Source organism: Mastigoproctus giganteus, chromosome 12 (genome assembly GCF_048544385.1).
Source record: "Mastigoproctus giganteus isolate SK-2022 chromosome 12, ASM4854438v1, whole genome shotgun sequence".
NCBI classification, from domain to species: Eukaryota; Metazoa; Arthropoda; class Arachnida; order Uropygi; family Thelyphonidae; genus Mastigoproctus; species Mastigoproctus giganteus.
The window spans coordinates 69,534,049-69,547,422 of record NC_143586.1 but is presented as its reverse complement, the minus strand read 5'-3'; the positions used below and the strand labels follow the sequence as shown (position 1 = coordinate 69,547,422).

General features: G+C 37.8%; 1 protein-coding gene across 1 annotated transcript in view; it reads right to left on the bottom strand.

The window, feature by feature from the left end:
* Khc-73 (Kinesin heavy chain 73) overlaps positions 1-13,374 on the bottom strand; it is a 959,680-nt gene that overhangs the window by 564,164 nt on the left and 382,142 nt on the right. Inside the window, exon 12 of the mRNA XM_090386270.1 lies at positions 3,254-3,358. Within this exon, the coding sequence (XP_090242396.1) occupies positions 3,254-3,358 (105 nt within the window). The remainder of the gene's footprint in view (positions 1-3,253; positions 3,359-13,374) is intronic.

Genomic DNA, 13,374 nt, shown 5'->3' with positions numbered 1-13,374 from the left:
CCAGAACCTTTTCATTTTCCACTATCCTGAGTATAAAATTGTACAGTTGGTATGTTACTGTGGGGTTACTGCTACCCATATACAGTCCTTTGCATTTGTTAATGTTAAACTTTAGTTGACACCTCTCAGCCCATCTGCTCAACTTTTCTAGATCTAGTTGCTCCTGTTGCCGTAGCATACTGTCCTTGCTGTCATTAATAATCATATCAACCTTCGCATTGTCTGCAAACTTGGTATATCAAGCATTAAGCCTGCTATACCTTCATCATTATCATTGATAAATATAGAAAATAACAATACATAGTCAAGTTTAAACTGGATGCGTGCCCAGTAAAGGTATAATAATGTGCTTTTAATAATGTGTTTGTTTGTTTGCTATTTAGTTTTTAGGAGCATTAGCAACTAAGGCCATATTGCTCCGGGGATATGCGGTGGTCATTCCCTGACCTTTCTGCATCCTCCGTATTTGGTGGTCAAGGGTTTGAACCCCAGTCTAATTAAGAAGCGTGTGCTACGCACTGCTGCTCTTGCCCACCTGGTTACGGAGGCACCTTAATAATGTGTGATAATGTGCTTTTATCACAAAGACAGCATACAGTATATTCAGACTTCTTGTACATTTCGCCCTGAGCTAACCGATATTATTATTACTAGTCGTATAGTTCAAGGAAGCTTGAGGCTTATGGTGCACCAGTCAAAAAAAATTTCCGAATTACCCTGAGAGTGAGTGAGTGAGAGAGAGAGAAGAATAATGATATCCAGCTTAAGACCCTGGGTGTGCCAAGCAGATACTCACCAGATGTGAGCCCCTGTGGATATGATAGAGGAAGATCAGTTGTTGATCAAAAAGGAGTGACAGAAATGTCTTTGAATAGCATTTTGCCCAAGCCCGAATTCAGAGTTTGGGTCTGGATTTCATTTGCAACAAAAGTGCATACAAATTGTATTTTGAGCAGAAAAATCTTGAACCTAACAGCCAAGAACTAAGGTAGCCAATAGCTCTTTGCAGCTGTGATTCAATAACTTTAGAGGTAGAAAGGATAGAAAAAAATCCAAACTGCCAACACAGAGAGCACTGTTTACCAATGGAAGCTCTTCAATAGTAAATTCATTTTAACTGTAAAAAGCATAACTTAGACCAGTGCCATGTGGAATTATGGCACTGGTCTAAGTTATGCTTTTTACAGTTAAAATGAATTGACATAACAATTGATATAATAACCAGGAGATGTTGGATCTAACATGAACCTGGAAGAGCTGTTATGATAAAAATAGAAAAATGACACAACAATGACCTCCTATTGACATAACAACCAGGAGATGTTGGATCTAACATGAACCTGGAAGAGTTATGATAAAAATAGAAAAATGCCAGCTAAGTCCAAAGAAAAGAAATCTATCAAAATATTATACCTTCAAGTTATGTCACATGCTCTTTCCATAAAGAAAACTAACCGCTTCATGAATGCATTACGAATTTCCAGTTAGATCAAGTGGCGCAAAATAGACTGATTTCTCCAAAAGCCATACTCCATACTATATATTACTAAAATTAAGCCAGGGCGCATATATGTGAGCATTTACCATTTTTTTTCAAGACCTTACAGACAATAAGGTGATAACTGTTCAAACTTTTAGGGATCTTTCCTAGCTTTGAAAAAGTAAAGACAGCTGTCCTGCACTTGGAATCCAGAAACTGCTCCTCCAAATAGATGCAGATATGAAGAAGAATAAGCAAATGCTCTAGAGATTGTGAAAGAAGGTGTTTTATCATCTCTAGTTTTTTTTTTTTTTTTTTTTGGTAGTTGTTGGCGCATAGGCTTCTGTGGTCATAATGCACCTCCCAAGTTTTTTGCAGTATTTTGATCCAAGCCCGAGACAGGAATTGAACCCGCGACCTTTGGGTTGCCAGGCAGGCACTTTACCCACCCAGCTAGCCCGGTCGGCATCATCTCTAGTCATACAACCCCTGCAGTTACAAAATTTCCGCATGGTGAATCGCAAGTTATCAGGTTCAGCAATGCTTTGAGAAGTTTGGTGTATGTTCCTCAATTTGCTTCCTGAGAACTGGAAATTCCAGGGAATGATGTTGCAGAAGAGATGCTGACAAGTGTTTCTTGTAAAGTGGCTGGGTCTGCAATACATTCACTATGCTTTAATACTGAGGGAAATTTCATATTTACCTTTCATTTTCTAAAATTTATCTTGAATGACTAGAACTGGTTAGTAGCAAATGTAAACAGGACCCAGCATGTCTTCTGATTCCAATGACACATCGGTACATTGGCACAGGCATGGTTAAAGGCTATAAAGTGTTTTGTGATGAGAAGATTGTGAAATGTTCCCTAAGCCTGATTTTGTGCCGTTTTTCTACTTTACATTTTTGGTTCTGTCACAAGTTTAATCTCCTATTTGGATAATAACACCACCCTATGACACATATCACATGATCATTAACTGATTCCTGATCGACTTAAATGATATGAAATTTGTCAGTTGTCTGAAAGTGCTCCAGGCTGCTTGATAAGACCTTACAGACAATAAGGTGATAGATAAGATTTAACTTCAACTGCAATTTTTCCAGATGAGTGCAAGGTTGCCTCCCTGATACAGTGGATATTACAAGAACACGATCACAGGGATCCTATTCCACATCCCATTAGAGCAGATAAAGTGGGAAAGGGATGCAGAGGATGGGACTGATTGCAGAGAATGTGAGAATGTACGCATATGGAAGTATGCGTTCGTTCCCGAAAAACATAATAATAACCACAGGGTATTATGTCCATTAAAGTTCCCAAGAAGTAAGAATGGAAGAGGATGGAGGATCAATTGCATAACAAAGCTATTAGGATCTGCCAGGTAGATGATTGTTTAAGGAAGCAAACATAGAATAGATTACGAGAAAGAACCTTACTGCTAAACAGGTTGCTACTACCTCTAATAAGTGTTCAACTTAACTGATGTAAAAGGAGTGGGGCTTCCCACAGGGACCATGATTCCTCCCTGGGCCAGGCCAGCTCAGCTCCTTCCCATACAGATCCAAGGTGAGCTGGATGGCTCTGAATTTTTGCGGGGGAAACTGAATGGAGCTATAATGCAACATAGGAATAGTGCTAACTGACTAGGTTTCTAGATGTCTTTAATATACTTATAAGTAAATTATTATTTTTGCTTAAAATATATACCAGATTCATATTAAATGTGATTATTATAGAATACTTAACACCTGAATAAAAAAAAATCTCATTACCTGATGAATTTTCTCTGTTTTGCGCAACTTTTCTTCCCATGTTTGTGACATTTCTTTCATGAGCTTTTCAGATTCCAGTAACCTTTCATTTAAATCCTCTTGTTGCTACAAGTGTACATAAGAAAAAGAGAATCACTAAAAAACACGACTTTGCAATTTATAAAATGTATCAGTATTTAAATAGAAATTTCCATCAACAAGAAATGTAAGCTACTTCTGAAAAGCAAATAAAACCAAATACATTTTCATACATTTTTATGAAAGCATTTTAGTTAACTGTGCATTAATTTTGCATTAAAAATGAATGATAACTAAAATATGCAATTAAACTTATAGGAATGACAAGGTTAGAGTCATTTATTATGGTCATAAATGACTATATAAAGTCTCATGCCATTTTTTCCTCAAAAAATGACATTGCAGCATTTTCTGCAATACACCCAATTGACATAGAGAACATATCACGAATTGTTTTCTAGAAATGAAATAACTACATTGTGTGTTTTAATTGTTAATATCACTGGAAGAGGAAGAGATGTGGACAAAAAGGACTAATCTTACAGTTGAAGCAAAAATATCAATAAGCCACTTATTTCTCTAAGCAAAATTCTTCTGCTACATATAAAATTGTGATCAATGAAACAGTTAAGAACACAGAAATTGCAAAATGATTTTGCTGCAGCTCTTTTAAAGCATTCCTGATAAGTGATGTTCTAAACCCCATGCTGATGTTTTCAACAGACCACAAATCAAAGAGCTGCTGCAAAATCATTTCAAAATTTCTGTGTCAGAAAGGAGTGGATAGTTGAATGATTTTCAAGGGTGCTGAAAAATATTTTTAATTAAATATAAATCAAAGAATTGCAATAGCATGGTCATTAGTTTGAAAAAAAAACTAAGAAGCAACATAAGCAAACAAGGTTTGTGCACAGCCACCTTCAATATTTTCTACAGAACCATTTTCATGGTTCTGTAGAAACTTTCACTCACTTTTTTTGCAAAAAGTGAGTGAAAGACTTTTTGCAAATAAGATAACAAAACTATAGAAAAATGGAATGAGGCAATGACAGTAGACTACTGTTGGTATTTTAAAAGGAATTCATATCATCAGCATAAAAGGAAGCACAAATTTATTCACAAAAAAAAAAAAAACCCTGCATGCAACAAAATAAAGCACTGATTTAGTGAGATAACTGAGCACATTACTATTTGTTCCTAATCTACATTTTATTGCATCAATAATTTTCTGTTCTCCGCATGTAGTACTTGTTTAAGAAAGTAAAATGTTACCCCTTTATAAACTTAAAAATCAAAAAGAAATAATTCAAATTTGTTCACTTTTTGATGCCACATTTATTGTCAATCTTTTATGAACATACCTGCGAAAAATACTTTTTTATATATTAAATACAATTTTTTTAAAATTATTTTTTGAAGATTAAATACATCTGTAGCACTCTAAGCACGTGTTTTATTATTTTATTTTATTTTTTTGATCTTCTTTTATTTGGGAGATTTGGATATCATTTCCCTTATTAATTGACAGCAAGTGAATCCCCCCGCCCCAAAAAAGCTTTAACAATTGTATGCTAGCCAGACTATTTCATGATGTGAAGTCAGAGTGTAACAGTGGGTATGCTGCCATAAAGCATAAAGTGCATGCACTTCAATAACTGGACACAGGAGATGTGCAACAATTTTAAATTCATGTTTTTCAGCATGTGTAAGTAATTATCAAGAACAAGAATGTATTTTTACTTTTTGTGCAATGACTAACAAATATTTCTGTAATTATCAATGGAAAACTAATGCACTTTGTTGAACAGTATTGAGAGTTTAAGATGTGTGGGAGGTGTAGAAAACCCTGTGTGCTCGGTTCCAAGTTAATACTTACTCTGTATTGAATGTTCAAAATACATACAATGATGGAAGGCATCACCCAGTATACTTCTGTACTATGATCTATTTTTACAATAAATATATGATATTCCTTTTTGAGTATGAGGTTATTACTGCATTGGCCAAGATTTCTGCAGCTCTGGCGAATGGTAAGTTTTTATTAATATATTCTCATTTTATTGACTTAATTGTTATACTAAATTATTTTCTATAAGTAGCTTTATAGTTCTAGTCAAGCTCTGCAGTTTATTACATAGCGATTTTGAAAGTTAATAATACTTAGTGTCCATAGATTTTACGTTCGTAAATTGCCACCATTGTTATACAATACAGGATAGCATAACGTAAATCCCGAACTTCATAGTGTAAGGTTTAACATAAAACTAGACACCGAAATATGTAGCACTGTATTAGAAATCTGTTAGATTAGTATAGTATTATCAATACTATACAAAAGTTATTAATTTTATTATTATCTTAATATATTAATTTAATAATATCTTATTATATTAATCTCATTGTTAATTAAATTATACTGAAACGGAATCATGACCCAGACTAGAGCAGCAAAGCAACAGGCACAGAATAACAGGTGTTGTGGCTCGGAGGAGAACCAAAGGGGGCAATTTTCCAACATATCACAGTCTAAAAAAATGTGTGACATGTGAAATGTTTGCAGACCTTTATAGAACAGGATATGATCTAGCCAAGGAGGATGTCTTTGTGTGTGCTAGGTGCAGAGACTGTGAAGAAATTAGGTGCCAACTCAGTGTTCTGATGGGCGTATATTAGAGAGTTTGAGGTGCAAGGTAGATGCGCTCAAAGAAATTAATATGAGGGGCCCCATCAAGCTCTGCTGCCCAACTCAATGCCAGAGCTCACTTCTGCGAATCAGGCAACACAGCAGCAATCTCCAAGGCAGAATGCACTGGTCCCACAGGAACTAGTTATTGTTGGTGACTCTATTGTCAGGGAGACAGGGAATATACTATGCAAGAAGGATAGGTGGAACAGGACAAGGGTATGTCTGCTAGGGGCAAACGTTGATGACGTTGTAGAGCAGATATCATCTTTTAAGGGCACAAAAGGTGATATTGTTTACATGTTAGCACTAACAACCTTAAGAGTAAGAGATCTGCAGATTTACTTAACAAGTACAGGTCAATGCTGAAAAAAAGTCATGAGTTAGGGTTAAATTTGAAAGTGTCTGCAATTCTGCTCAGACACAATAGGAGGGAGTATATGATGAGAGCCTTGTCAATCAATTTGGCCCTGGAGAGATTGTGCAAGGCAATGTGGTCTGTGCTTGCTAACAGGACAGACTGCTTCTACAGGGAGGGAATACACTTAAATAGAAGACCCCTCCATAGCCAGGTGGGCAGGAGCAGCAGTGCGAGCCCGTGAGCCACCAAATACGGAGGACGCGGAAAGGTCAGGGAATGACCTCCGCATATACCCAGAGCAATATGGCCATAGTTGCTAATACTCTTAAAAACCAAATAACAACAGCAAGTTAAATAGAAAGGGCAAAGGTAAAGAAAGCCAACACAAGAACCACAGGAAACTTTTAGCTGATAAACACGTTTCCCGGTACCAGAGCTTTTCCCTGCATTCTCGGTAAACAGATGGTGTGTGTTATCAGTAATGGCAGTAGAAGTTGATAATGATGTATTGATTAGTTTTCTTTCATTATTAAAAGCATATTATTGGAGTTCATGAGTGTAATGCCTTCCCGGCTAAAATTTACTTACGGGTACACCCTCCAGACTGCCTCAGTCTTGGGGTGTTTATCCACCTATCCCGCTGTTTTAACCTGATAGGAAAACCACTTCTACTGCAACTAACGATAACACACACACCATTTGTAGAGGTCGTTTTCGTATCAGGTTAAAATAGCAGGAAGGGGGGATAAACATCCTAAAACAGACAGTCTGGAGGGGGTACCCATCAGTAAATTTTAGCCCACTCATGAATTCCAATAATCTGCTTTTAATAATAAGAAAAAACTAATCAATCCATCTGGGAAAGGGAAAATGAGAGCAGGAATGTGTTATAGGCCTAATGACTCTGATGAGTACAATGAATAGTTGTGCAGAGAAATAGAATGGGCCAGTAAATCAGAATGCCTTGTAATGGGGGATTTTAACTTTCCAGATATTGACTGGCACTTGTGGGTTGGTCACTTGCACACTAGAAAGACTTTTGTGGATTTATTGGAGAATTGTTTTCTACTGTAACATGTTAGAGGGGCAGCCAGAGGGAGTAATACGCTTGATCTGATTATCAGCAGTGATTATTCATGCATTAAGAATTTGCAGATAAAGGAACCACTAGGTGAGTGATCACACAGTGTACTGATGTGGGATTTACTCAAAAATGTAACTACCATCAAGGGTTAAAGAAAAGGGTTTTTGTTTTCATAACGTTGACTACAGTAGTCTCAGACAGTTTTTAAATTCTATACAGTGGGATCACCTGATGACGTTGCCAATGGTGAATTCTAAATGGGAAGCCTTCAGGGACTTAATCTGGGAGGTTACTAGGCTTTTCATACCAACAAAGAAATACTCTTCAAGGTTCAGGCCAAAATGAATGTCAGGTGAATTAATGAGGCTTGTGGCAGAGAAGAAATATTAAAAAAAATTTTTTTTTTTTATTATTATTATTTTTTAAGTTGCTGCATCGGCTTCTGTGGCCATAATGCACCTCAGAAAAGTTTTTGCATTTACTCTGATCCAAGCCCGAGGCGGGATTCGAACCCACGACGTTGAAGAAAAATGCATGGGATGCATATAAATTATCAGGTGACACAGAAGCCTACAGCAGATATAAGCTAGTCTGTATTCAAGTCACAAAGGAGTTGGGCAAGTGAAGGCAGATTACAACAAATCTTTGGCAAAGGATGCAAAGAAAAAGAGCAGAGAGTTCTTTACTTATGTAAACTCTAGAAGGAAGCAGACGAATCAGATTGGTCCACTTAACATAGATAGTTCGACTATTGATGATACTGCTCAAGTAGCTGATAAACTGATTGAGTATTTTGCATCTACATTCACACATGAGGAGTTATTCAATGAGGGGAATGGCAGACGTTTATCAAACTCTAAGAGGGAGCTAAGTGATTTTGTAATAACTGAGAGCAAAGTGGAGGAGAAATGAAGTTAAACATAAAAAAGGCACCTGGGGTAGTGGAATCTATCCAGTTATATTGAAGGAGGCAGCAAGGGAAGTAAACAAACCCTTAGCCATAATTATGAGAGCATCCTTAGAGTAGGGGGAGGTCCTCATGGACTGGATATGTGCAAATGTATCCCCAATTAACAAAGGGGATGCAAAAGATGACACAAATAATTATAGACCTCTTAGTTTAACTTCTGTTCCAGGAAAAATAATAGTCACTGGTTAAACAGGTGATACAGGATCACCTAGACAAGACTGCAGTAATAGTTCATACACAGGATAGGGGCGCCTCCGTAGCCAGGTGGGAAGGAGCAGCAGTGCATAGCACACGCTTCTTGATTAGACCGGGGTTCGAGCCCGTCACCACCAAATACGGAGAATGCGGAAAGGTCAGGGAATGACCACCGCATATCCCGGAGCAATATGGCCTTAGTTGCTAATGCTCCTAAAAACCAAATAACAAACAAACAAACAAACAAACAAACACAGGATAGGTTTGGTTTGTTAAGGGGAAGTCTTGTCTGACCAATTTGATTGGATACTATGATGTGGTCACAAAGGAACTGGACGCAAAAAATAATTTTGATATCATATACTTGGATTTCAGGAAAGCTTTTGATACTGTTGCACACAGAAGGCTGCTGTACAAATTGGAGCAGTGTGGCATTAAGGGCAAGTTACTGCAATGGATAAAGGGATGGTTGAGTGGGAGACGGCAGAGTTGTTGTTTGTTATTTGGTTTTTAGGAGCATTAGCAACTAAGGCCATATTGCTCTGGGGATATGCAGTGATCATTCCCTGACCTTTCTGCATCCTCCGTATTTGGTGGGCACGGGCTCGAACCCCGGTCTAATCAAGAAGCATGTCTGCTGCTCCTGCCCACCTGGCTACGGAGGCGCCAGACAGCAGAGAGTGGTATTAAATGGACACTGCTCTACGTGGACTAATGTTATTACTGGAGTCCCCTAGGGTTCAGTGCTGGACCCATTGTTGTTTTGTGTATATATCAATGATATAGGTATCAGGCGTATATCAGGCTTAATGTCCAAGTTTGCAGATAATACAAAGGTTGGCAAGGTTGTTAATGACAGCAAACACAGTATGGTACTGCAACAGGATCTAGAAATGTTAGGCAGATGTGCTGAGAAGTGGTAATTGAAGTTTAACATTGACAAATGCAAAGTACTGCATATGGGTAGCAGTAACCTCAGAGTAATGTACCAACTGTGTGGTACTACACTGAGGGAGGTGGAGAATGAAAAAGACCTGAGGTAATTGTGCAGTCAGATATGAAGCTTTCTGACAGTGCAGATGGGCTGCCAGAGCAGGTCATGGAGGTTTGTCAATGATAAATAGGAATTTTGTTGGCAGAGACAAGGAGGTGATTATCCTCTTGTATGAGGCAGTGGTCAGGCCACACTTTGAGTACTGCATACAGTTTTGGAGGCCCCATTTTAGGAAGGATGTAGAGTTGTTAAAAAGAGCATAGAGAAGGGCAACAAGATTTGTGAGAGGAATAAAGGGGTGCACTTACAAAGAAAAGCTTAAGTTTTGCAAGTTACAGCATCTGGAGACTAGGCACCTGTGAGGTGATCTGATCAAGGTGTATAAGGTGCTCAAGGTGATCAAGGTGCTTTGAACGGTTTGAGCAGCATCAATGCTGATGGGATACATACACTTGCTCAGATTAAAAATCTGAGGGACATAGATTCAAATTGAGGAAAGACAGTTGTAGAATAGATGTGTGGAAGCTTGCCTTTAACCATTAGGCAACTGATTGCTGGAACAGACTTCCATCTGTTGTTGTGGAAGCTGATAACTTAAATTAATTTAAGGCTGAACTAGACAAATATTTGGAGTTACCGGATGGTTGAAATAGAAAGGGTTTTTTTTTTTTTTTTTTTTTTGGCCGATGCTGTATAAGCTTGCTTTCTTGCATCATATGCCTCTGCTAATGCTAATTAGTTAGTAGCTATATAATAAAAAACAAAGTATCATATGGCACAATTTGGAAGTAGGATTGTATCATCTGCTTGTAGAAGCTGTTTACTAGTTTTATAAAACATCACAGTCTCCAGTATCAGTAAATCTTCAGATATTTTGCAGTATTTGTCAAAATAGAAAAAAAAAAAAGTAGATTTGTTTCAAAGGTAGAGGGTGTGAAAGGATATGCACAGCTGAAATGCAAATGGGAAGAAAGATTTTGAATGACAGTCAAACAGAATAAGGTCAGATTTAATGAGGCCAGACTTTGAGTCTATCAGCCTGAAAAAAACCTTTTCTGATAAAATGGATAGAAATACAATCCCCTGGTGTGCATGCTACATGGGCCAGAGATGTGGAACAAGATTACAAGCAAAATGTAATCTTCTCTAAGGACTCAAAATGTAATCTGCATGGATCTGATGTATGTATTGCATTGAAAAGGAGAAAATATTTCACTTTACTTGTCTTTTCCCAACTATCAAGCACCTAGAAGGACAAAAATGTCATTTAGATGCACCATAGACATGGTATTAAGTACTTTTAGTTTATATAAGGTGATTGGTTGGATTAGGTCGGGTTTTACTGGCACATTAGCAACTAAGGCTAAAGTGGGCCAAAACTAGGTCATATAAAACAAAATAGCTAAGCTTTCAGTGACCTAATGAATTAGATCACTATGACAAGATATATACCAATAGAGGAGTAAAAAGGTTCAAAATATATAACAATAAAGAAATAACAATAAAAAGTAAACTTTAAATGCAAGTAAAAGGTTCATTGATTTTAAATAACTAAAAATGGTCATTCTCAGACAATATCTGACTGAGTGTAGAAGGCTCAGACTAAAAGCAGAAAAATATAAAACATGTTCATGTCTAAAATGTGGACACTCAATTAAAATGTGAAAAATAGTTAAAAAGTTGTCACAATTCCTACATATAGAAGAGTTATATTCCCTCAGCAGGAATGCAAGCATAAGATGACTGTGTTCTATGTGGAGGCAAGATAGAACAACTTCCTCTCTATGGATCCTGCACAGACTAGACTGCCAGTGTTGAATTACAGCTTGTTTGTATACTGTCCATGCCAAGATTGTTCCCATTGGAAGAGTAATGTAGAATGTATTAGCTGCCTGTAGTCTGTACAGGGGACTAACAGGCTATTCTTGTTGTGGGATTGCAATGTCAGTGATCTGGCTGTAGAATCAACCAGTTTGTCACCTTTGATCCCAGTGTGGCTTGGAATCCAGCAGAAGCAGATGTTGAAAGAATGCTCAGAAAGAGAGTGGAGCATCTGTCGGATATGGATGAGGATTATACCTTATCCACGATAAAGACTGTAGTATACTTAAAGAGTCAGTATACACCATACATCTTTGGTACTTGTGAGTTTTTCTATGGTCCAAGGCTAATTCTACAGCATACAGCTGAGTTCTATATATTCTATATAGTAGTAGTAGTAGTGGCATGTGATGGAAGAAAGCAAGTGAATGAGCTTATGCAGCATCAGCCAAAAAAAAAAAAAAAAAAAAAAAATCACACCATTCCCTCCAAATGCCTCTCCAGTCCCTCCTTAAATTTATTTAATCTATCAACTTCCACAATGACAAATGGAAGTTTGTTCCAGCAATTAACCACCCGCTGGCTAAAGGCAAATTTCCGCACAACTATTCTACATCTGTCTTTTCTTAATTTGAATTTATGCCCCCTTAGGTTCGTAATCTGAACAAGTGGAAGGATCCCATCAAAATTCAGCATGCTCAATCCATTCAAGGCCTCATACACCTCTATCAGATCACCGTGCAGGTGCCTAGTCTCCAGTCACTGCAATTTGCAGAACTTAAGCCTCTCTTGGTAAGAGGATCCCTTCATTCTCCTCACCAATCTTGTTGCCTTTCTCTGTACACAGTCAAGAAAATCTACATCCTTCCTAAAATGAGGCCTCCAGACCTGTACGCAGTACTCAAGGCATGGCCTGATCATTGCCTTATACAGAGGGACAATCACCTCCTTTTCCCTGCTAACAAAATTCCTATATATCATTGACAAAACCCCATGACCTGCCCTGGTAGCCTGTCTGCATTGCTCAGAAAACTTTATATCTGACTGCACAATTACTCCCAGGTCTTTTTAATTTTCTACCACCTTAAGTGTAGTACCACACAGTTGGTACGTTTCTCTGGGGTTACTTCTACCCATATGCAATACTTTGCATTTGTCAAGGTTAAACTTCAGTTGCCACTTCTTAGCCCGTCTGCCCAAATTATCTAGATCCTGTTGCACACTGCCATTACTGTCATTAACAACCCTGCCAACCTTTGTATCATCTGCAAACTTCGACACTAAATCTGATATACTTTCATCAATATCATTAATAAATATACAAAACAATAGAGGACCCAACACCGAACCCTGTGGGACTCCACTAATAACATTAGTCCACGAAGAGCAGCACCCATTAATTACCACCCTCTGTCCTCCCACTCAACCATCCTTTTATCCACTGTAGCAACTTACCCTTAATACCATTCTGCTCCAATTTGTACAATAGTCTTCCATGCACAACAGTGTCAAAAGCTTTCCTGAAATCCAAATATACGATATCAAAATTATTTTTTGCATCCAGTTCCTTTGTATCCACATCATAATATCCTATCAAATTTGTCAGACAAGACTTTCCCTTAACAAACCCTTTTCTTTGAATTATTGCTGCAGCCTTGTCTAGATGATCCTGCAATGCATCTTTAACCAGTGACTCCATTATCTTACCCGTAACAGAAGTTAAACTAACTGATCTGTAATTACTCGTGTCATCCTTTGATCCGCCTTTGTGAGATATAGTGTTATCTGGAAAGAGCTGCAGATCCAACAGAAGACTGTCTTTGGGCCATCAGTGAAGACAAGCAAAAAGTCATATTAATCGGCTCGGTGAGCAAGCATAGAGTTGTGCATAGACAGAAGATGGGGTCGTGGCCTTACCCAAATTTTTTAATGGAGAAGTCGCATGATAATATGCGAGCATGCCAGGGTAAAAGTAGTTGCCTTGGTAATTGGGCA